The 23,063-nt window shown below is 37.9% G+C and overlaps 4 protein-coding genes across 10 annotated transcripts; 2 read left to right on the top strand and 2 right to left on the bottom strand.

Annotated features, from left to right (window-relative positions):
* Nucleotides 1-67: 67 nt before the first annotated feature.
* Nucleotides 68-5,897, bottom strand: LOC104760974 (mitotic spindle checkpoint protein MAD1). Its single transcript, XM_010483981.3, has 16 exons — nucleotides 5,500-5,897; nucleotides 5,294-5,393; nucleotides 5,022-5,182; nucleotides 4,722-4,919; nucleotides 4,532-4,624; nucleotides 4,311-4,427; nucleotides 3,558-3,805; nucleotides 3,051-3,222; nucleotides 2,241-2,357; nucleotides 1,949-2,152; nucleotides 1,518-1,680; nucleotides 1,135-1,225; nucleotides 979-1,048; nucleotides 583-711; nucleotides 451-489; nucleotides 68-358 (listed from the first exon to the last, which is right to left on the bottom strand). The coding sequence occupies exons 1-16, from the start codon at nucleotides 5,674-5,676 to the stop codon at nucleotides 269-271; spliced, it is 2,169 nt and encodes a 722-aa protein (XP_010482283.2). The 5' UTR covers nucleotides 5,677-5,897; the 3' UTR covers nucleotides 68-268.
* LOC104760973 (uncharacterized) lies at nucleotides 5,754-10,778 on the top strand. Of its 2 annotated transcripts, none has more exons than XM_087499455.1 (20): nucleotides 5,754-6,221; nucleotides 6,306-6,460; nucleotides 6,547-6,678; nucleotides 6,798-6,848; nucleotides 6,938-7,078; nucleotides 7,170-7,278; nucleotides 7,397-7,474; nucleotides 7,570-7,662; nucleotides 7,745-7,867; nucleotides 8,115-8,198; nucleotides 8,298-8,396; nucleotides 8,526-8,717; nucleotides 8,818-8,893; nucleotides 9,071-9,174; nucleotides 9,261-9,523; nucleotides 9,600-9,686; nucleotides 9,773-10,003; nucleotides 10,124-10,202; nucleotides 10,326-10,389; nucleotides 10,469-10,778. In XM_087499455.1, exons 7-20 carry the CDS (start codon nucleotides 7,400-7,402, stop codon nucleotides 10,582-10,584), a joined length of 1,686 nt encoding a protein of 561 aa, XP_087355581.1. In that variant the 5' UTR covers nucleotides 5,754-6,221; nucleotides 6,306-6,460; nucleotides 6,547-6,678; nucleotides 6,798-6,848; nucleotides 6,938-7,078; nucleotides 7,170-7,278; nucleotides 7,397-7,399; the 3' UTR covers nucleotides 10,585-10,778. The 2 variants fall into 2 exon arrangements, with proteins under 2 accessions (XP_087355581.1, XP_019096102.2); XM_019240557.2 differs by having other exon boundaries at nucleotides 5,914-6,221; nucleotides 7,170-7,292.
* Nucleotides 10,779-11,007: 229 nt separating this feature from the next.
* On the bottom strand, nucleotides 11,008-15,036 carry LOC104760972 (CLP protease regulatory subunit CLPX2, mitochondrial-like). 6 transcript variants are annotated; one of them, XR_015588980.1, is made up of 15 exons: nucleotides 14,252-14,911; nucleotides 14,099-14,160; nucleotides 13,911-14,011; nucleotides 13,725-13,804; nucleotides 13,470-13,516; nucleotides 13,285-13,359; nucleotides 13,127-13,204; nucleotides 12,895-12,957; nucleotides 12,692-12,762; nucleotides 12,492-12,591; nucleotides 12,255-12,359; nucleotides 11,923-11,985; nucleotides 11,708-11,830; nucleotides 11,441-11,593; nucleotides 11,008-11,343 (listed from the first exon to the last, which is right to left on the bottom strand). XR_015588980.1 is itself a non-coding variant. In XM_010483980.3 (15 exons), the coding sequence occupies exons 1-15, from the start codon at nucleotides 14,909-14,911 to the stop codon at nucleotides 11,299-11,301; spliced, it is 1,830 nt and encodes a 609-aa protein (XP_010482282.1). In that variant the 5' UTR covers nucleotides 14,912-15,036; the 3' UTR covers nucleotides 11,008-11,298. The 6 variants fall into 6 exon arrangements, 5 of the variants coding, with proteins under 5 accessions (XP_010482282.1, XP_087355582.1, XP_087355585.1 ...); XM_010483980.3 differs by having other exon boundaries at nucleotides 13,470-13,520; nucleotides 14,252-15,036; XM_087499456.1 differs by having other exon boundaries at nucleotides 13,721-13,804.
* On the top strand, nucleotides 14,916-19,452 carry LOC104760971 (exocyst complex component EXO84B). The gene is made up of 7 exons (XM_010483978.3): nucleotides 14,916-15,492; nucleotides 16,176-16,273; nucleotides 16,459-17,479; nucleotides 17,891-18,406; nucleotides 18,617-18,805; nucleotides 18,905-19,041; nucleotides 19,128-19,452. The coding sequence occupies exons 1-7, from the start codon at nucleotides 15,352-15,354 to the stop codon at nucleotides 19,282-19,284; spliced, it is 2,259 nt and encodes a 752-aa protein (XP_010482280.2). The 5' UTR covers nucleotides 14,916-15,351; the 3' UTR covers nucleotides 19,285-19,452.
* Nucleotides 19,453-23,063: the final 3,611 nt, after the last annotated feature.

The following is a 23,063-nucleotide window of genomic DNA, read 5'->3' as shown; positions in this document are numbered from 1 at the left end:
AAGTGAAAGGGGAGCATATAATGCATTGATCTGGAGCACACTAATCCACTCTTATGTTCTTTCTATGTAAATCCAAACCAGTACCTTTCATACCAAAATAGAGTTAATGACACCACAATTCTCGCAGACATAGCGAACCAGAGATAGATAAAATATATGTCCTGTGCTGACTCTGAGTTCTAAGCTGCGGCTTTTGATATTCATGTTTTATATTCAACAGGCTTGAGAAATATACAAAAACCGGGTTGGGAATAAGGATTCACTGCTCTCAATATAGTGTGCGGCGGTTGAATGATTCCATCGTTAAATTGGCTGTAAAAGCTGGAATCGAGTTGAACTTTCTTATGAATATTTCTATCTGCAAGTAACACACACACAGAATGAGATTGCACTCTAAACTAAGAACATACCGTAGTTACCAAGGAAAAAAAAAATATGTCTGCACTTTACCTGCTTCGCTATCTCACCCTGAGAGGCATACCCATTGTTCTGAAGGAGTTAAATCAGTATCAGTTAATTAAACTGAGATAACAGCTTTAAATGCAACATGTCAAAGCTCTATATGTTGCAAGAATCACTTACTAGAATACTGGTGTTTCCTGACTCGTATTCAAACTCGAGTTTTTCATCATCATTTTGAGCATATATAGATTGGAGGGTAAACCGAGTCACCGGGATTCCATTGGGACGCTGATGTTCATCCATTACAATCTGCCAGAGTTTTCAAAAGGAATTCACAAGGTTACAAGTACTATAGATGAACAAGAATTTATAGTCATCTATCTACACAAATAATGGAAGGTTAGGCAACTAAACACAGTAAAGCTGAACGCCTTTTTGCAACATATAACCCCCAGTTCATCACAGAGTATTGACCATTACATTTTAGAACTTGATAGTCAACATTATCAGTTAAAAAAAAAATACGACAAAGAAAGACATTTAAGTGCTGTGCTACGATATAAGCAAGTGACATACCTTATATCCAAAAAGCTCACAACAAGCTCTTCTAAACACGGAAATTCTATCAGCGAAAACAGTTTTGTACCTGTTACAAAGACGCACATGGTTCAGAATGAGAAAGCAAGGGCATAGCCGCAAAGAGTGTTAAACAAATAAAAATCAACAACATACCTCTCTTCACGTTTTTCAAGCGTAGCAATTTGTTCTTTTAGTTGAGCAATCTTTCCAGTTATATGAGAGTCAACTAGCTTCCCAGCATCTCCTGAATATATATGGAAATATAGTCAGAAAAGCTTACGATGTAATTAGAATAACAATTTTGAAATACTAAAATGTTTCTTCTCTAGCTTTCCTGAGTCAGGCCAACAGCAAGATTTTTTGGCCTCCCTATTATATCTCAAGAACCACAAATTCTGATGCAGACTAGTTTCCAAGAGAAATTAAGGACGCTTCTCCAGCTTGTATTGAGTTATATGGTGAGTATGAAATTAAATGGTAGACGTGTGGCAACCCCAGTATCAAAAATAGGAAAAGGTTGACAATTAGAAATTTACCAGACTGGTTCTTCAATTCTTCAACAGCTTGAAGTCTTTCTTTTGCCTTCTGCAACTCAGCCTGTAAAGCCTCTATTGTTTGTTTTGCCTCATTTTCAACACCAAGAGTATTCACCATGCGCAAAACCCTTGTATTTGCAGCAGAATAATCACCATGACCCAGCTGCCAAATAAAAAGGAAACAAAATAGATGCTAATATTCCAACCAAACTCTTGGGTACAAGTTAAGGGTCCTAAATAGTACATCTGTTGCTTTTACAATATAAAACATGTCATGATACCTAAGTCAACATAAGATGCAGGACATTAAAGTCACCATTCACCCTTAAAAGCTTATAAATTCATTTCGACCATGGTAGATAAAAGTTCCATAAGCAATTTTTTTTCTTTGGCAATCTTCTTTTGCAAGCACACATATCTGACGTCTGTACCTTTGACTCCAGTAAAGAGATCTCGGAACGAAGACGATCACTGTCCCTTTCCAGCGACTTATTCCTCCTTGCTTCATCGACTAGTTTCTCATTTAGAAGTTCTATTTCACTACGTAGGCGATTATTGACATCCTTCAGTTGACTTAGATCATTCTCCAAATCCTTAAGATAGTTCTCCTTCTTTGCAAGAGAAGATTCAAACTCCTGTAAATATAAGCAAACTAAGTAATCCTTACCCTTCCAACAGAAAAGAAGTAAATTCTTCAAAATAAGAACACTGTAATTCCAGAACCTGAATAAGGGTTCCATCTGTGGCCCCAGCCCCAGGCACAGATCCTTCACTGGTTGACTTCCTTAATTCATTAACAACAGCTTTCAACTGTTCTTTCTCCTCCGTGACCAAAGAGAGCTTTATTACAAAATTAAAATCTGTCACTAATAGTGCAACAAAAGGATAGAAAATTTTATAACTTATCTTCAGTGAGTCACTAGCAATGTAATCCCCTTAAATTGTGATAGTTTCATGATTTAAAAAACAAGGACGTTTGCTACAAATTCTAACAGTAGACTACACACGTTATCATTTATCCTGAAAGGACATTATATTTTCAATAAATCAGCTCATCATAGGTTTGTGATAGACTCATGGCAATTGCACCAAATCTTACAATTGAATACACTCGTTAGGAACAAACAGACTTTCCCCATTTATAGAGAAACTAAATGTCTAATTGATAACCAACCCAACGTGAACATCCAAAAGTACATGGGATATTATCCCAGGAATATCGCCTCTAACTACATTGCTTATATGATTATATCAGCTACTTATGAATGCAAAAATCAACATCAACATGAAATTACAGAGATGAGTTAGTAATATATACAAGCAGACAGTGATACCTAAAAAACCAAGTAAACAATCAATAAACAAAAATATTGAATCTAAGATGATGAACATTTGAGTGCCACCAATTAAAAATGTTATCCTTTATTCCCCGAGAATCAAAACTCCACTTAAGAGGCCTAAATAGAGGCCATCGAAATTTAAAAATGCACTTGTGACCCCTTAGACAGCAGAAGGAACAATTTTCAATCTTACCATTACTTCAATCCTCTTCACATCTGTTTTGAGAGCCTCAGATTTCTCTTTCGCTAATGCAGCCTCAGTTTCAGCACTCTGTCTGCCAAGTTGTGTAGCCTCCAGAGCCACCTCCAGTTGTTTAAAACGTGTATTTGCTTCCTCAATCTTCATAGAGCTTTGAACCACCTCACTTCAAAGACAGAAACACAAGTCACTAGGAAGTATCATAGATACATGTTGTCAACTCAGTGGTAAACTGGAAATCAGTATTCTAGATGCTCACAGGCCCAAACATGACCTGCTAGTCTCACAAGCTAGAATATCAGTAAATATAAAGCTATATCTGGAAAAAGTGGTGTTGCCAATGTCTTTGATAAATACTATCTAGGTCACCAAGGAAAAGTCAGGAAAATGTCCCCCATAACAACCATCTCAGTCTTCTGCACATACTTTTTCATGGAAACTATAATTATTCGAGACAATATCAGAAGAAGACTCTAGTGAAACGATAAAATCTGTACTTACTTCTGTAGCGTCGAGACTTTCATAACTATGTCATCAGGACAGGATACACCAGGAATGTCATTTAGCAATGACTTCCAAGAGGACAATTCATTGTTCAACATCTCCATGCTTAGCTGCAATTCATGCATTTTTGATAACTCTGACTCTGCCCTCTCCCTACGGCTATTTTCTTCTAGCAATTTCACTTTCAACAACTCAGCATCTACGTGCCGTGATTTTAACTTTCTAGCTTCTCGCACTTCAGCTTCCTGATCAAATTATCAGGAATCAAAATCGAGATGTAAAACAAAAAAAAAACTAAATAGACATTACATGGAAGGTATAGAAGTGGAAAGTAATATCTACAAATGGTACATGTCTTCAAAAGATGAAAAATATGTGAGTGCATAACTATTACATGAAAAAAAATCATAATTCAGTACCTCAAATTACTTGAAAAGTAATCTCTTTTACCTAGGACTTGTCTTAGATAGCCAAGTAAATAAGAAGAACCTTTTTAAAAAACGTCTAAAAGTAAATTTGAGTGTTTATAAAATTTCATAATTTCTTAGCTTGGTTTGCTGCTTATGAAAGACATAGGATCTCATGGTCATGTAATCAAGAACGAGTACAGCTTCTATTGATGAATAAAACAGAGGGTTACAATCAATGTTCTGACCACTTTCATACTCATTTTCAATAACCGATCCACCTTATGCTGGAACAACTTTGTAAAATCATTACTCGGGTATACTAAGAACAGGTAAAACTTACATAGCTTTTAACTTCCTCCTGAAGATGTTTAATTAATACACTGTTATCTGAAGAAGATGCTGTCTGTGAAGTGAATGACGACAGCTTCTTATCTACTTCGGTCTTTTCTTGCAAACACTGCAAAATAAGAATCAAATGAGCCGGCAAAATCAATTGCCAAAACAAATGATAACTTACGATTAGCGTTATTACTTGTAAGATGCAAGTCAAATATAGCTTACCTCGTCAAATTTGAGTTTAAGATGCTCTAGCTGTGATCTTAAAAGATTTGATTCCGTCTCTGCGTTTTGTGCCCTACATTGCATCCTTTCAAGCTAAAAGCAAAGGAATAGAGATGCAAATACGGTGATTGCGTGAGAAACCAAAAACAAAACTTCAGTCAAGAAATCAAGTTTCACAATTAGTACTTACATCTGCACCAATCCTAGAGACAGAAAGCTTTGCTTCTTTACCCAATTGGGCAATATCATTGTTGAGACGTTTTTTCTCCCTGTCAACACTTCCAGATAGCTGAGTTAGTTTATCCTCCAAAAGTTTAGCTTTTTCTTCAGCTGTTGCAGCAGAAGACTCTGCTTTCTTTCGAAGGTTCATTTCATTTTGAAGTTTTACCTGATGTCAAGTCAAAAGAGGAAAACGATAATGATATTAATACCAATGACAAATTTCTTTGAAGGAAGGTAAACAGAATTAGCCCATAGTAAACAAATCAACCTCCAGTTCATGGCAAGATTGAAGTTCTTTGGTATACCGCTCTTGGGAATTGTTGATCTCCGTAAGGAGCTGCTCTTGAAGCATCTTTTCACGCCCTTTAGCAGCAGCCAGTTCTTGCTTTGAGTATAATAAATTATCTCGTAATTGCTTTCTCTCCGCATCTGTTGTAGTAGAACAACAAAAACAAATTCGTTAGCAAAATATTTTCCCAATAGTAGCAAAAGCAAAAAGAGAAAGACTCACTAAAACATTCAGAATCAAGACCCACTCACCTGCTTCGCTGAAGTTGGCATTTAGAGTTTGTAATTGAGTCTGATATTCCTGAACTTGCTTCTCCGCTTTGCTAAATGCATCTAAAACATCAGCTTTAACCTAAAACAAGTCGGAAAATAAACAAAAAAAATCTCAGATTCGCTAATCTTCGTCAGATTAAATGTGTATAGAGGCTTAGAGGAGAGATACGAGTAAAATAAATAACCATTTGGCGACATTGATAGGTGCAAAGGTGTTGATCGGACTGATCATTAGAAGTTTGCAGCGGAGCAGGAGCAGGAAGAGGAGAATCTTCGTAGATGACTAGCTGATTCCCGGAACCAGAGGCGTTGGCGGAGATAGGGCTACCTCCAGCGTCGGATTTGAGCCTTTTCAAAATCATGTTTGCGTCGTAAAATTAGGGTTCCGTTGTCAAGGAAGCGAGAGATGAATTCAGGATTTGAAATGCAGAAGCGCCACTTTTTTTTTTTTTTTTTTGTGTCTTGAATTTGATGAGAGAGCGTGAAGAGTGAAGACGGAGGAGGGAAGGAGCCGGACGGTCTCGTTAAAACTTAAAAACAATAACCAGCAAAAAAAAAAAAAACTACAAGACGGGTAAAGATTAATGGGCTAAGTTAATGGAGGCCCATTTAAACAATTCCCGCACGTGCAAATGTAATGACACGAGAATGCGAGATCGTCTTCTTCATTGTAGCATTAGGGTTTATTAAAAACTCAGATTTTTAAAACATAACCGTCGAATCGAATGCAAGGTCATTTTATCACAACCCACGATTCCGATTACAGAACACTAGTATCAAGCTTCCAAATCCAGCAACTGTCTCTAAGAAGCCATGGTGGGACACTCTCGAGTTCAAGTTAACAAACCTCACAAGACTAAATTCTCCTCTAAATCTTCTCGCAACCTCCACAGAACCTCACGCCAAGGTATCCTCAACGTTTCCGTCTCTTTGAATCTTCAGATACTGAAAAAAAAATCTTCCAAAATTGATCCGTTTTTTATGGAATCAGATGGTGGCAGGATTGGGAAATCGGATAGTAGCTATGTTAAAGGTGCTAGAGCTGCTCGTGTTCAGCGTGACAAGATGCTTCGAGAGCAGAAAAGGGCTGCTGTTTTGAAGGAGAAGAGAGCATCTGGAGGATTAAACATTGCTCCTCGTGTTATCGTCAGTGTTTGTTTACATTTTTGTTGCTGTTTTATGTGTGTTTGTTTGGGAATTAACCTTATGTTTGTGTTTTCTATTGATGATAGGTCTTGTTTCCCCTCTCTGCTTCTGTGGAATTGAATTCACTTGGTGAAGATGTTTTAAAGTTACTAGCTTCTGATGGTTTTGGTATTGCTTCTTCAACGGTTGCATCTTCTGAGTATAAGCTAAGAGCAACTGTATGTGTATTTTATTTCTGATAGTCTTTGGTATACTAAGATTGGTTTATATGTATATACATCCACTGCTGAAATCTAATCCTTGTTGGATCAATGCTGTGAATAAAAAAATATCACAGGTGTTAAAGGCGCCTCATGGGGATCTTTTGACATGTATGGAAATGGCCAAGGCATGTGATTTATTGTCTGCATTTGTTGGTTCTTTCTGTGAGCAGAGTTTGTCATAGGTGCTTACTGTTTTTTTTACTACTGGTAATAGGTTGCTGATTTGATGGCTTTTGTAGCATCTGCAAGTTCTCCATGGGAAGAGAAGAAAATTAACTTCATAGATTCATTCGGAAGTCAGTGTCTTTCTGTGCTTAGATCAATTGGTCTACCAAGTACCACTGTGTTGATCCGTGTATGTTCTTGCTGCTCTATATTTTAATAGCCACCAGCTCTCAAATTTTGCTTGTAGTTGAACTTCTCATGGTCGTTTTGCATTATTGCAGGATTTACCTAGTGATTTGAAAAAGAAAAATGAGATGAAAAAGATGTGTGCCTCTCAAATTGCTTCTGAATTCCCTGAGGATTGTAAGTTTTATCCAGCAGATACCAGAGGTGAGTTGCATAAGGTAAATTTCCGTGACTGATTTCTTATATTAACTTACTAAGTTGTTTTCAATAATTTTGATGTCCTGAATTAGTTGAAAATCCATATTTCTGGGAATGTTTGCAGTTTATGTGGTTATTCAAGGCACAAAGGCTTACTGTACCTCACTGGCGAAGTCAACGGCCATATGTTGTGGCTCAGAAGGTGTTTGCTTTATGCTTATATTCAGAACATCTATTTTGAATATGTGAAAAAGGTTTCTTAGAAATTTTTTTTGTAACTTTGAATGGTGCATATAGGTTGGGATGGTGGTGGATGATGAAAGCCCAGGAAATTGCACTCTATTTCTCTCTGGTTACTTGCGTGCTCGCAAACTTTCTGTAAATCAGCTGGTAATCAAGCTATTCTCTTCTCATCAAGCCATTCTACTCTCTATCATTGCCTTCTTTATTTATTTATTTTTCTTTAAATTAGGTCCACGTTTCTGGCGTTGGCAATTTTCAATTCTCAAAAATTGAAATCTTGAAGGATCCATTTCCCTTGAATGAAAGAAAAAATCAGAATACCATGGAGTTGGATGTTTCACATGATGAAGAGGTATATGTGATATTTTCTCTGGCATATTGACAAACTTTTATATTATAAAAGATACTTTAGTGCTAAAACTGCATCCTTCAAACAAAGCTATAGACAAACAGCTTATATGGTTGTTGTAATCATGTCAGATGTCATGATACGATTACTTTCTCAGTTGAGAAATAAGATGTTATTGTGCTTTCATGATACTATTTTCACGGCCTTCCAATTCAGTTTATTCTTTTGTACCTGTGTTTGAGTTGACCAGGTATTGAAGTCTCTGATTCCTGATCCCATAAACCAAGAGCCTTTAATAGTTGAAAACACTCCAGATCCTTTAGCAGGGGAACAGGTAGGTCTGATTAGTTCTCTTACAAAAGAAGCTAGCAGCTGGCTTGTGTTGTTATTTGTTCTGGAAAGTCACTTGTTGTGTAATTCTTCCATTGCGTAGACATGGCCAACAGAGGAAGAAATGGCTGAGGCTGACAAAAATCAGAAACAGGGGAAGCTAAAGAAGAGGAATTTGCCGCGAGGAACTTCAGAATATCAGGTTCCTGGATATTTTTAACATGGTTTTCTTACCCTTATTTTAACTATTCTTCCCTCTGGTGCAATTTCCTCCAAAAGAATGTTATAATATAATCCTCTCTAATATTGGTTGTTATGATTTGGTTTTCAGGCTGCTTGGATTGTGGATGACACAGATGAAGAGGATTCTAATGATGGTGATTCCGATGATGACGGTATGGTCTTGGATAGAGGAGAGGATTCCAACCAAGAACGAAGGTATGACGAAGACTTTGAGGACGACGAAAAATCACTGAATGTGCGGGATTTTGATAGTGCAACTCAGAACGATTCTGAAATGATGGTAAACATTTTTCTCTCTTACTTTTGTGACTTACGATACAGTATTTTTATCATCATCTGAGTATCTTGGTAGAGTTATAAGCCAATGTGCTCATTAACAGGACGATGAAGACTTGACAGAGGAACAAATTAAGGAGGAAATCAAGAAAATCAAAGAGGCACATGCTGAGGACGAGGGTTGGTGTTTATTCCCTCTCTTGAGTTATTTGCTATATCAGTTTTAATTATATGCACATATTCATTTGAGTCCTTGTAGATTGTCTGAATCTCGTTTGTGGTTATTGATTTTGTCGCTGTATTTTACTCATTGCGATTGCAAGAAGTAAATTAAAATTATCTGTTATGTTTTTTCAGAATTTCCTGATGAAGTAGAAACTCCTATTGATGTTCCTGCAAGAAGACGTTTTGCAAAGTACAGGGGTCTCAAATCCTTCAGAACCTCCACGTGGGATCCAAATGTAATAACACTGATCTTGATGTGAAGTTCATTATTTTTATTAAACTGTAAAGTGTTGCTAATTTTTATTTTTGTTGGTATATGCAGGAGTCTTTACCTCAGGACTATGCCAGAATATTTGCTTTTGATAACGTCGCCAGGACTCAAAAGCTTGTGCTCAAGCAAGCTCTGAAGATGGAAGAAGAAGACAGAGATGACTGTGTACCAACTGGGTCATATGTACGGATGCATATTAAAGAAGTGCCTCTTGGTGCCGCCTCTAAACTATCCTCGCTTGTGAACACGACGAAACCCATTATAGGATTTGGTCTTTTGCAGCATGAATCCAAGATGTCGGTTCTGCATTTTAGGTAATCACTCTTTAGATATCTGTTTGTTGAGATCTTGGGTTCCCATCTTCTCATCACCTTTGTCTATGCTTTGCAGCGTAAAGAAGTATGATGGTTACGATGCTCCTATTAAAACAAAAGAAGAGCTTGTGTTTCATGTCGGTTTCCGTCAATTCATTGCAAGGTAGCAAAAATTTTCTGCTTTTTCTGGTGCTGTAGCTTTTCAGTCTTTGCAATCTTTAATAATATTGTTCTGGGGGAAATTTCCAGGCCGGTATTTTCAACCGACAATTTTAGCTCGGACAAGCACAAGATGGAGAGATTCCTGCATCCTGGGGGTTTCTCGTTGGCTTCTATATACGGCCCAATATCTTTCCCGCGACTTCCTTTGGTAGTTCTGAAGATTTCTGAAGGGTCGGGTGCTCCTGCCGTTGCTGCCCTTGGTTCCTTGAAAAGCATTGAACCCAACAAAATAATTTTAAAGAAGATAATATTAACTGGGTAAGTTATCACCTTCCTCTTTCCAAGTACGATCACATATACTAGTGTTCTGACATGATACTAAGGAGATATAAAAAAATTGCTGTAATTCTAAGCTGTTCAAAATATGGTTTGGTTCAGGTATCCTCAGAGAGTATCCAAAATGAAAGCTTCAGTCAGATATATGTTCCACAACCCAGAAGATGTGAAATGGTTCAAGGTGAGTGAAAAGTAGTATCGATGGATTGAAACTTCTTATGTATAAGTTCGATGGATTGAAACTTCTTATGTATAAGTTCATACATTAAGCTAAAGCGTTATGGAACAATCTTTGTGTGTGCAGCCTGTAGAAGTGTGGTCAAAATGCGGGCGTCGTGGTCGCGTTAAGGAGCCAGTGGGTACTCATGGTAAGGGATTATTATTAGGAGAGATTAAAACGCTGGAATCCTGTCGTTTAAAAATTACTTATATATGTGAACTGTGCAGGGGCGATGAAGTGCATATTCAATGGAGTGGTTCAGCAACATGACATAGTGTGCATGAACTTATACAAGCGTGCTTATCCCAAGTGGCCTGAACGTCTGTACCCGCAGCTCCTTTGATTCCAATTTATAGAATGATGCTGATGTTTAAGTTTCTCTGAAATCTCATTCTACTTTGGTTATGGAGGTGGTTTAGTGCAAGTCCTCCAGTTTTGTCCTGTATGTGATAAAATTATGCATATTTTCTTCCTGATTTTTCACAATACAGATGGGGCTGAATCGTTAAAAAGATTAATTGTTAAGATAAAAACAAACCGAGTTTACTTATTTTTGATCCGTTACATGTTGATGTGAATCTTCTTCTGGATTAAGATATTTTGATTACTCAGCCTGGACATGTGTTCTGTGCATAGAACTGAAAGGGTTACGTTGAATAATTGGATTAGAATCATTTCATATAAATCCCTAATCTTGTATATCACTTTTGGCTTGGTTAGTCTCGTCGTAATGGAACTTAAGAAAGTGTTCCTATGGCCACTGGTATAGAAGTAACAAAATAGATACTGTATAATAGCCTCTTAGTTCTTACTTCTTAGTACTTCTTACAATTCATCTAAGCTCGTACAATATAGAGTGCCTTCCTCACAGGCTCACACATTTTATTCACAACTTATCCAACTAGCACAATTGAGAGTGCTCTCCGCTTATACTGTTTACTCTTTTATCTCTTTGTTAATGAATCTGAACACTGAAACTACTAAGCTTTGCCGACTGAGATCATCCATGCACTATATATCTAACAATACTCACACCTCTCATATATCATCAGCTCGGCTATAAGCTCAGAGCTCTCTTAGCTTCATCCTCCTTTCTCTTTTCCTGTAACATCAAACAATTTGTGAAGCTTTCACAAAAAAACACCTTATATGGTGTGTCAACTTAGCATATGTGATATGTTGCACTATTCAGTACTTACCTTTGATTCTGTTTCTTCACCAAATTGTTGCGACACATCATCTCCTTTAAGAATTTTGGCACCACATCCTTGGGTTCCAACTAAACCAACAGCCTCTTCATCCACCAGAACCGCCTTTATACTCTGTGATCCTCCCGTCATGCTATCTGGTACCTGTTTACGATTCAAATTTAATATTTAAAAGCACGACATTTGTCGTACGTGCAATGAATTTCAATAAATATCTACGCTGAAGTATCAAAGACAATAAGGATGCATTCCTCATACCTCATACATTGCTTCGGTAAGGATACTTTCCAGTATAGACCGTAATCCTCGTGCACCAGTGTTCTTCGACATTGCCTTCCTTGCGATTAGCCTCGTTGCGCCTTCGGTAAAGTGCAGCTGGACCTAAAGCATAATCCACACAGCCACAGGGGTTATAGCAGAGGGAAGAGGCATACGCATATGTATAGTAAACTTTGAGAGGTAAAAAGAGTTACATTGTTCATGCGAAACAATTTCTTGTACTGTTTACCCAATGCACTCTTAGGCTCTGTGAGAACCTGCATAAGGATTAAGGAACCAGAAAAAGTTATAACTTGTAACAGAGAAAGCTACCTGAAAGGAAAGAGTGTTAAAAGAAACTCCAGATGTAATCTCATACATCACCCACTTACTGGAGTGGGACAAAAATATACAATAATAAGAGAGTTCTATACAAAACTTTATATCTTTTCCTTATTTGCACCCTGTGGAAAATTATATGAGAAGCGATGTTTGAAAACCATTCCGTAAGTACAGTAACGACTAGCAAAACAAGCAGAAAAGTTACCTGTACAAGCTGATCTTCATTTAATGCAGATAAGCTCACTAAGATGGGTAACCTTCCAACGAACTCAGGAATGAGACCATAAGCAACAAGATCTTCACTTTGTAACTACAACCAAATTAACAATACTTATACATGCTCTTTTATCAGAAAATGAACAAGTTATGTCAATTTGACAATCATATATACATGAAAGAGTAGCATACAATCAGATGAGCCATATAAGAATGAATTTCTTACAGATTCCAACAAGGAGGATGTTACTGCAGCACTACTGAACCCAGAAGTATTCATATTTGTACGAACGGAAGCACCAAAACCAATAGAGGCATCATGCTGCCTGGTCAAGAGATAAATATATGGCATTCAAGCCCTATTGTACAAAGCAACAAATATAACACTGAAAACTTAGCTGAATTTATAAACAAGAGAAATATTACCTTTCAGAAACAGTTTTCTCCAGATCAATAAATGCTCCACCACAAATAAAAAGGATGTCTTTTGTATCCATCTGCATATTTAATTTCCCACCAAAAGGTTCAGCTTTTTCAAGAACCGGAGTATTTTGCCCGACTGTGGCACAAAAGTGCATTGTCAAATGCACAAAAGAAAGCTTGAAGCAGGAGACTTTTCTCGCATTTACCTGAATGCTATCTCCTCGAGGATCTCTCCGTAATCCTTTCTCGGGAATCGGGACACTGACTACCTGCAAATTTAGTTTTTGAACAAATGTTATGATGTGATTCGCTCAATATATTGTTTACTCAGATTAGATAATATTATCAAGGCACAGAGTATTCCTAATTGTGTCTGTCAACAATTTATATCTATATCAGTTTGGAAAAAATAAAAGATTTGAAGTAGGAAAAGCTTACAGTTCCTTCCAGCAATTTTAGCAATGACTGTTGGACACCTTCTCCAGAGACATCTCTACCACCATTTGAGCTATGAGACTGACAGAAAAAAATAAGTTGGTAAGTATTGAGTATCAACCAATTCAGAATCAAAAGTAAAGAGTGAAGAAAACTCAGACCTTCATAGTCATCTTATCAACTTCATCAATGTACACAATTCCCCTCTGAGCTTCTTCTACATTGCACCCAGCTTCCTATAATAACAAGAAAAGAGGTTGCTAATAAGCAGTTGTTAAGATCATTATATTCCAAAAGAAGATATAAAGCTTTGAGAGACATAATATAAAGTGATAGCAAACCATACCACATATAGTTTGTACAATATTGATTCCACATCTTCACCAACATAACCTGCCTGGACAAGATGAGTAGTTTAGTTATGCTAAGAGAAATACTTGTGTGAGGATTCCTCTAAAAAGCCAAGAAAATATCACTTCATCATTCAAAACATTTTTTCAAATGAGGGATAAGGCTTCCCTGATGTATAACATATTGGTAACTAAATAGTTATCATCTTCGATTATCCAAATCTTAAAAAGGGATCAGTGATATAACTTGCCTGAGTTAGTGAAGTCGCATCAGCAATTGCGAAGGGCACATTGACAATACGCGCTAAAGTTTTTGCCAGTAAGGTCTTTCCTGTTCTTATAACCAAGCAAGACGCATAAAGACCAAAATCATTATCATACTACACTATAGCTCTAAATACTCTTTTATAAACATTATGGGAAGCAACAATTTGCACCTGAACCAGTAGGGCCAAGCAACAACACATTGCTCTTATCCAACTCCACATGATCGATACTATCATCCTCCATATCAAGGTTACCTGACTCTGAAGCAGACCTGGAATTCAAAAAACGACCAAAAAGATCAAGCTTTCTTGTAACCCAATATAATGTATCAGAATGATAAGAAGTATGGAAGACAAACCCTTTCTTCCGAGAAGCATGATATATTCGTTTGTAATGATTATAAACAGCTACAGAAAGCACCTGCACAAAAAAAGAAAGATATGTAAAAAAGAATCAAGAAAAGGAAAGATATATGTAAACAAGAAACAAGAAGCCCGAACCGAACACAAACCTTTTTAGCCTTTTCTTGGCCAATGACAAACTCATCAAGCCCTTGACAAATTTCCTTAGGCGTTGGAAGCTTAATCACAGATTGCTTCTCTTTAGTTCCATCCTCATCATCCTCATCCTCCTCACCATTTGCATCGCTTCTAAGACCTTGAATTTTCCAATTCCTAGGGAAAGATTTCTGATCATCATCATCATCACCATCACAATGATCATCATCAGTCCCTTTAACCTTTCCTAGTTCAATAAAGCTCCCTTGCAAAGGAGAGAGCTTGAATGGTCTAAAGTAAAAAGCTGTTCTGCATTGAGAACAGTAATTAACAGCTTGATAGATCCCTGGTTCTCTAGCTGTCAGAGACAACGGGCGATTCGAGAAGATGACGTGCATCTGAGCAGAGCAACGAGGGCAATTGACGTCACTCCTTATATGGTCATAATCATCTCCGCCGCTACCACCGCCGCTGCAAGATTCCCAAATACGGCGAGAGAAGGATGAGGAAGGGATTAAGGTGTTGGAAGAAGGGCGTAGAAGAGGGATGTGAGGGAGTGAATTGAAGGAGAGAAGGAATCTGAAATTGCGAGAGAGAAGAGATGATGATGATGATGATGATGATGTTATTGTCTTCCTCGAGACAAATCTGGAAATGGATAAGCTACAAAACATCTCTCTCTCTGTCTCTCGATGAATGATTCAACTTCTCTACTGGGGTTTTTGCTCAGATTTCATATAACTATTACTCTCTCTATTTTTTATTTTTTTCCGGCAATGTGATAAAACATTAAAACGACGTCGCTTTTAATTAGTCAGAGAGCAAAGTTTATTAATTTATTATTTTTATCAACACAGAGAAAATTCTAAAATGTGTTAAGCAGACGGAAAAAGCCAAAAAGCTTCCGTCGTTGGCTAAATCGCTCTGGTTGCCAACTCGATCATCTTCTTCTACCCACCGCCACTATCTCTCTATCTTTTATTAAATCCTCTGCTCGCTCCGACGCGCCGCTTCCTCAGATCTGTTCTTTAATTACGGAATCACTGGGCTTGCTTGCTGATCTGTGAGATTTTTAGGGTTTTCTTCTCTGAGAAGACAGCGGAGGGTAATAACGATGGCGGCGAAGACGGCCAGATCAAAAGCAACACCGACGAAGGAAAATGGTGTGAGAGTCGAGGAAGGCTTGAGTCTGTTCAAGTCTGATAAGTTCGATGCTGATGCTTATGTGCAATCCAAATGTTCTATCAACGAGAAGGTTTTCTTCTCCTCTTTTTGATTTAATCATTTCGTGTTTTTATTCTCGTTGATTTGTTGTTATCAATAGTGAGAATTTTGTGTCCCAGTATTCTTGCTTTGTTGCGTTTGGTTGTAGCTTTAGGGAATGGTAAAGTAGAATGGATATTAGGTAGCAGATTGTGTTATAGCTCGAGAAGATGATGATCAATGTTATATACTCTTTTGTATTGCATGGATGTACTTATGATCTGTTGGGAATTTGAAGGCAGTTTGCGAACTATGATCATGTTAAAATTGCAACTCTTAAGAAGATACTGATTAGTCTAGTAGCTAATTTATTATAATCTTGTAGAGTGTTAAATGATGTTCAGTGTAATAGAGTATGTGTAGCTTATGTGGATACACACAAATGAATGAATATTTCTTCTATCAAAGACAGAATCTGCTGTGTTCGTCTACTGTTTCAGTTATCAAACAATTTGATCACTGTGTAGCGCATAAAGGGTGTCTCGTCTGTTTAGTCCCTTTCTGTGATGGTGTGACAGAGCTGAGGAGAAAGTTGATTTAGGCCTTGTCTAGTTTACTACTAAATGAGTAGTTGTGATTTGGTTTACATAAGACATTTTGATTACGCAGCTGGAACCTTTTTTGTTTCTCAGTTATGTTGGGATGATGAACAACATATATCTGTTTGTCTTGCAGGATATAAAGCAATTATGTTCTTATCTATTGGATTTGAAGAGAGCTTCTGCTGAAGAAATGCGGCGAAGTGTTTATGCTAATTATCCAGCCTTTATACGGTTAGATGATATCCTGACTGTTTTTTAATGCTTGGTTACTTTCTTTGAAGATGATGTGATCATAGAGCTCTACTTTGCAAACGTTATTTCATTTCGTATGGGTTATGGTGCATGTGCATTTTGCTTATGACTTCTTTTTCCTTAGCAATTTGTTAATTTGAGCATTGAAATTCGGTTCTGTGCAGCACATCAAAAGAAATATCAGATCTGGAGGGGGAGCTATCATCTATCAGAAATCTTCTCTCCACTCAGGCCACTTTAATTCATGGCTTAGCAGATGGAGTTAAGATTGACGATGATAAAGTTTCTGATGAATCTCTTGCAACTGGTTTATTGAATTTTGAGGACAACGACCTCTCTGATCTAGAGAAATGGGCTGCGGAATTTCCTGACCACCTTGATGCTTTATTAGCTGAAAGAAGGGTAGACGAAGCTCTGGCAGCTTTTGATGAGGGAGAAATTTTGGTATCTCAAGCAAACGAAAAGCAAAAATTGGGCCTTTCTGTGCTTTCATCTCTTCAGTTTGCTATTTCTGAACGCAAGCAAAAATTGGCTGACCAACTTGCCAAAGCTGCTTGTCAACCTTCAACTAGAGGCGGGGAACTTCGGTCAGCAATAGCAGCTCTTAAAAGGCTTGGGGATGGTCCTCGAGCCCATACTGTGCTTCTTGATGCCCATTTCCAGAGATATCAGTACAACATGCAAAGTCTTCGTCCATCTAGCACCTCATATGGAGGGGCGTACACTGCTGCACTTTCTCAGCTTGTGTTCTCAGCTATCTCTCAAGCTTCTAGTGACTCGTTGGGAATCTTTGGGAAAGAGCCAGCATATAGTTCTGAGCTCGTGACATGGGCTACCAAGCAAACAGAGGCCTTTTCCCTTCTTGTTAAAAGGCATGCATTAGCTTCTTCTGCAGCAGCGGGAGGGCTAAGAGCTGCCGCAGAATGTGCACAGATAGCTCTTGGGCATTGTTCCTTGTTGGAAGCGCGTGGTTTGTCCCTCTGCCCAGTGCTTCTAAAGCACTTTAAGCCTATCGTGGAACAGGCATTGGAGGCAAATCTTAAGCGAATTGAAGAAAACACTGCAGCTATGGCTGCTGCGGATGATTGGGTGCTGACATATCCTCCTGCTGGTAGTCGTCATGCTAGTACAGCATTTCAGAATAAGCTTACATCCAGTGCTCACCGCTTTAATCTCATGGTCCAGGTAGGCAATCTTAACAAACAATATTCTCCGAAAAGCATTTATTTTTTAAAGTTGTCTTATAGAAAAGAAAGTTCTTAGGAAATGCAAAACTGCAAACATGCTAGAAAAATGAATTATTTTCACTTTTAGACATCTGCTGTGTCACTCTCAGATATGCCAGTAGTATCCCATGAAAATTGCTTATATATGAGTTTATGTATCAGCGACAAAATCATGGGTGATGATTGATTAGAACTTGCACTGGAGTGACAAATTGCACTTACATTCCCATTGAAAAAATATTCGTAAACTCTATGCATTTTCAATTCTCTCTTAGCTTCTCTGATTGCCAAACAATTCCGTAATGGGTTGACATGAATTTTAGATAGATTTTTCAAGTAGATCCTTTTTGATATTGGTATTTTGTTGCAGGACTTCTTTGAGGATGTAGGACCTCTCCTAAGTATGCAATTGGGAAGTAAAGCGCTAGAAGGTCTGTTTCGGGTGTTCAACTCATATGTAGATGTGCTGATAAGAGCACTTCCTGGTTCGATAGAAGAAGAAGAGGCAAATTTTGAAGGTTCGTGTAGCAAGATTGTCCAAATGGCTGAGACCGAGGCAAATCAACTTGCATTACTCGCAAATGCATCATTGCTAGCGGATGAATTACTCCCACGTGCTGCCATGAAACTCTCTCTTGATCAGACTGGTCACAGGACAGACGACCTAAGGAGACCTTCGGACAGACAAAATCGAAATCCTGAACAACGAGAATGGAAGAGGCGTTTACTTAGTACTGTTGACAAGTTAAAAGATGCGTTTTGTCGCCAGCATGCCTTGGATCTCATTTTTACTGAGGAAGGAGATAGCCATCTCTCTGCAGACATGTACATAAACATAGATGGAAATGGCGAGGATGTGGACTGGTTTCCATCTCTGATATTCCAGGTAGTTTTGTTGTTTCATTTCCATCAGTGCAGCTTGCGTTTATAATTTGTAGTCACTTGCGAACTCTTATTGGCAGATTCAGCAGTGTTGTCGAGTTGAATCCATGTTTTGTCTTGGTGTATCTGATCGCTTCAAGAAAATGATTTTTTTTCTTGTGTCGTTTTTAGCTTAATATTCTTATACTTTGGGTGTTGCATCGCTGTAAAACAGGAACTTTTTGCCAAACTTAACAGGATGGCAAGTCTAGCAGCAGATATGTTTGTAGGAAGAGAGAGATTTGCCACATCTTTGTTGATGCGTTTAACAGAGACGGTGATCTTATGGCTTTCTGGAGACCAGAGCTTTTGGGATGACATTGAGGAAGGTCCTAGGCCTTTGGGACCTCTTGGCCTACGGCAGGTTTGTAATCTCATTCTTGCTTCTACGTAACGTAAGTAGTATATTCTGCGAGCATTGAAATTGTTATGTACTTTTGCTGACGACCTGCATCTGTCACAGCTATATTTGGACATGAAGTTTGTCATATGCTTTGCATCCCAAGGTCGCTACCTCTCGAGGAATTTGCATAGGGGTACTAATGAGATAATATCTAAAGCCTTAGCAGCTTTCACAGCAACAGGGATGGATCCATATAGGTATGTCGGTATCGGGGGTATCTTGCAATGTTTTTAGCCTTTTTGGGAAGCATAACTGATTAAATGTGTTTGTATATGACGAGCAGTGAGCTACCAGAAGACGATTGGTTCAACGATATATGTGTGGATGCCATGGAAAGATTGAGTGGTAAGACAAAAGGCAACAATGGAGAAGTCAACAGTCCGACTGCGTCAGTGTCAGCTCAGTCTGTTTCATCAGCGAGATCTCATGGCAGCTACTGAACCAAACCCATCTTACATTTGTAAAGAGGTGGGTGTTTAATAACTTTTGATCTTCTCGTATCAACTTTGCTTCCATAAGCCTTTTTCTTTTGTAGAGTCTCCAATTGTTGATGATATGATTTTGGATGTGTGTAAATGTGTTTGAGATGATATGATTGTTTTCTTTTATTGGTCGTCTCTCTCTATGGATGCATTCGTTGGGTTAAGAATTGAAGAGAGTGTTGATCTTTCTTCCCTATGCTACAACCTCATTCTCTTTTGGTGTTGGATCTGATAGGGGAAAAGGGGCATTTAATAATACGTAGTACCAATTTCTACTCAAACTCAATATATATGAAACAAATAAAATCGTTACAATTGAAACAATAGGGAACTTATATTGAAGGAACTAGTCCTGGGCACATAACCGGAACCGAATGGACCGAACCGAACCGAACCGAAAATTTCCGTTTCGGTTTGGGTTCGGATATAGGGTAATAACCGAATGGATAAGTTTTTAAATATCCATAGATATCGGTTCGGTTTGGTTATTAACCGATATCTATTCGGTTACCCGAAACATGATCACATTATATATTATATAGCCCACTAATATTATTATTTACATATGTACAAGTCCAACAATAAGCAAGCCCATTGTGATTTTACTTTATATTAAGCCCACCATATATATACACAATCTAATTATTTATGCCTAAACCTAATTTGTGTCGAGCCTCCTTACCTCTTTTCTCATTCTCTCCGCCTCCGACAACCACAAGAACGAAGTCAAACATTTGGTTTTGTTGGCTTAAGTTTTCACTTTTCCAATCTTCTCTCTCTTTGTTTCGTCAGTTACTCAAGGTAAGCTGTCATTCAATGTTGTATTTGTTTGTAGATTTTCATAGATTCAATAAGGTGATTGTTTTAAATTTATATATATCCATATATTCGAATTTGATTGTGTAGAAGTAGAACTGTAGATAACTATTTATGTTATTCGATTGTGTAGTACATCAATAAGGTGATTTGTTGAAATAAAACTATACTTTTGTTGTGTAGTGCATCAATAAGGTGATTTGTTGATTTGTTTTTTGTTGAAATAAATCTTTACTTTCTGCATCTGATTCATGTAGTGACTATTTTTGTTGCTTTCATTTTTTTATTATGTAGATGACTATTTCGTCCTGCCAAGAAAACTTTGGGGATGGAGAAGAAGATGAAGTTATGGGTGAAGGTGAGGAGGATGATACAGATATTGGAGATGGTGAAACCGGTTCCAGAAGGAAAGCCAAAACAAGAGCTACTGGGTCTACTTCCCAAGTAGAAATGAAGACAAGGTCTCCAGTGTGGGCTCATTTCACAAGGCTGCCGAATGATAGAAACAGATGCAAGTGCAACTACTGTGCTCTAGGGTTGAAGTGTGTGACCACTTCGGGAACTTCAAATTTGGCAAAACATCTTAAAACATGTAAGCCATACATCGCTTGGCAGCAGAGATCGACTCAGCAAAATTTGAACAACGGTAGTGGAGTAACTGCTGGGAACATGCAAGTGGGTAGAGTATCAGAAGCGGTTTTTAGAGAGGCATGTAATGAGATGTTGGTGTTAGGTGAGCTACCTCTTGCCTTCATTGAAAGCATAGCATGGAGACACTTCTGCAGACGAGTTCAACTTTACCAGCCACATTCCAGAAGGACAGCCACCCGAGATATTGTTCAAATGTATGTGAGCCAAAAAGCTGCCTTGAAGAAAATGCTTGTAGCTCAAAAGCAAAGAGTCTCTCTCACTACTGATATTTGGGTCGCACAAAGCACAAGAGCAAGCTACATGGTAATTACTTGTCATTTTGTTGATTCTTGTTGGAGGTTGAGAAAGTTGATCATCGGGTTTAAGCATGTCTTGGATCATAAAGGAGTAACCATAGCTGAAGTTCTTCTAGATTGTTTGGCAGAATGGGGGATAGAGCGGGTCTTCACAATTACTGTTGATAATGCTACAGCCAATACAAATGCTCTTAAGATATTTGTGGAGAAATTCCAAGAAATAGGTCCTGATGCATTGGTTTTATCTAGTGATATGATGCATGTCCGCTGCTGTGCCCATATATTGAACCTCATTGTCAAAGATGGCTTCCATGAAATGAGTAAGAGTGTAGCTGCAGTTCGTAATGCTGTGGTATATGTGAGAGCTTCAGGTAACAGACTTGAATCATTTGAGCATAAGCTAGATTCAGGGAGAATTACTAGGGGTAGTTTGATAATTTAGATGTCAAAACTAGGTGGAACTCCACATTTCTCATGTTGACTAGAGCTCTTAAATTTAGGCATGGGTTTGACAAGATGGAAGTAGAAGACAAGCTTTACGGTGATCATTTTCTAGAAATGGATAATGGTCAAATGAGGGTTGGACCTCCACTGAAAGGTGATTGGGATAAGGTGGATGGATTGATAGATATTCTCACTGTCTTCTACAAATCTACATTAATTGTTTCAGCATCTACCACTGTTTGCTCTCATAAAGTCTATAGTGAGATTTGTGATATTGATAGGCATCTAACTGCAGTGAGTAATAGTTCTGATCTGGATTTAAGTGTTAAAGCTGAAGCAATGAGAGGGAAATTTGATAAGTACTGGGATGGCTTAGATAATATCAATATGCTTTTGATAATTGCTAGTGTCTTTGATCCTAGGAATAAGATGAAGTTTGCTAATCTGTGTTTTGAAACCCTATATGGTAAAGGGTCGTTGCAGTCTAAGTGGCTTGGTGAGTCAGTATTTGATGTTATGGTTAAGTTGTTTGAGGAGTATAGTAAAAATCGTTCTAAACCACCAAGTTTCTCATCATCAACCTCTCAAGGTAGGACAACTTCTGGAAATGCAGGACGTGGAAATACTTGTCCTGTTGTGGATGTTGAAGTCAGAGTCGGGACTAAGGAGATGTCTTCTGTTTACAACAAGCTGGTTAATGAAGAAGGATTTGATGAAACAAAGACTGAACTTGATATGTACTTAAAGGAAAGCGTTGAGAATCCAAAGAGCAATTTACTGGGAACCGAGTATGATGTCTTGTCATGGTGGAGGTTCAATTCAACAAGGTTTCCAGTTTTATCAGAACTTGCTAAAGATATTCTAGCTATGCAAGTTTCTTCAGTTGCTTCCGAGTCTGCTTTTAGCACAAGTGGTCAGATTCTTGTCCCACAAAGGAGCTGTTTAACTCATTACATGATTGAGGTCTTGATGTGCACTGAACAATGGATGAAGGCTGACCATCACATAGGTGAAAAGGGAGTAGAAAACTTTGCACAAATGGTTGCTGATATTGAAGATCAAGATCTACTTGAGAAAGGTAATACATCCAGTTTTTAAGTTGATCAATTTTCTGTCTTGTTGTCAATTGTTTAAAAGCTCAATGATTATATTGTTTTTCATTGTGTAGAGTTTCAGTTTTTAAGTGAAGGACAAGACAACTAAACAAAGTCACGACAATCACTCATGTATGGATGTACCAGCTTGATTCTAATACTCTTCAAATTTCAAATTCAAACCCTATTCTTCTTTAATCTCCTTTAACTATTTCTACTTTTTGAAACTTGATATCTGGTAACATGTTCTTATTGTCTGGATTATTTTGAATGATTGTAACTTTTGAACTATTGTACTTGTAGTTTCGGATAATTTTTGGTATAATTTAGTAGGTTCGGATATTTAAGAATCGAACCCATTAATAACCGAAATTTTCGGTTCTTGTTCGGTTCTTATATCAACTATCCAAACCAACCCGAACCGAATGAGTACCGA

Source organism: Camelina sativa, chromosome 18 (assembly GCF_030686135.1).
Source record: "Camelina sativa cultivar CO46 ecotype springtype chromosome 18, ASM3068613v1".
In the NCBI taxonomy this organism is placed as follows: domain Eukaryota; kingdom Viridiplantae; phylum Streptophyta; class Magnoliopsida; order Brassicales; family Brassicaceae; genus Camelina; species Camelina sativa.
Note: the sequence above shows the minus strand (reverse complement) of the source record. Positions and strands in the feature narration are given on the sequence as shown.

Excerpts from the sequence above, each read along its gene's own strand:
- LOC104760974 (XM_010483981.3), bottom strand. The coding sequence starts at position 5,676 with ATGATTTTGAAAAGGCTCAAATCCGACGCTGGAGGTAGCCCTATCTCC. Across the intron at positions 5,183-5,293 it reads TGCCAACTTCAGCGAAGCAG|ATGCGGAGAGAAAGCAATTA; the intron begins GTGAGTGGGTCT and ends CTACTACAACAG. Across the intron at positions 490-582 it reads CAGGAAACACCAGTATTCTA|AACAATGGGTATGCCTCTCA; the intron begins GTAAGTGATTCT and ends TAACTCCTTCAG.
- LOC104760972 (XM_010483980.3), bottom strand. The coding sequence starts at position 14,911 with ATGTTTTGTAGCTTATCCATTTCCAGATTTGTCTCGAGGAAGACAATA. Across the intron at positions 13,205-13,284 it reads TTGATAAGATGACTATGAAG|TCTCATAGCTCAAATGGTGG; the intron begins GTCTGAGTTTTC and ends TTTTTCTGTCAG. Across the intron at positions 11,344-11,440 it reads GTGAAGAAACAGAATCAAAG|GAAAAGAGAAAGGAGGATGA; the intron begins GTAAGTACTGAA and ends TTGATGTTACAG.
- LOC104760971 (XM_010483978.3), top strand. The coding sequence starts at position 15,352 with ATGGCGGCGAAGACGGCCAGATCAAAAGCAACACCGACGAAGGAAAAT. Across the intron at positions 17,480-17,890 it reads GCTTTAATCTCATGGTCCAG|GACTTCTTTGAGGATGTAGG; the intron begins GTAGGCAATCTT and ends ATTTTGTTGCAG. Across the intron at positions 19,042-19,127 it reads ACAGGGATGGATCCATATAG|TGAGCTACCAGAAGACGATT; the intron begins GTATGTCGGTAT and ends TATGACGAGCAG.
- LOC104760973 (XM_019240557.2), top strand. The coding sequence starts at position 6,128 with ATGGTGGGACACTCTCGAGTTCAAGTTAACAAACCTCACAAGACTAAA. Across the intron at positions 6,849-6,937 it reads CATGTATGGAAATGGCCAAG|GTTGCTGATTTGATGGCTTT; the intron begins GCATGTGATTTA and ends TACTGGTAATAG. Across the intron at positions 9,175-9,260 it reads CCTCCACGTGGGATCCAAAT|GAGTCTTTACCTCAGGACTA; the intron begins GTAATAACACTG and ends TGGTATATGCAG.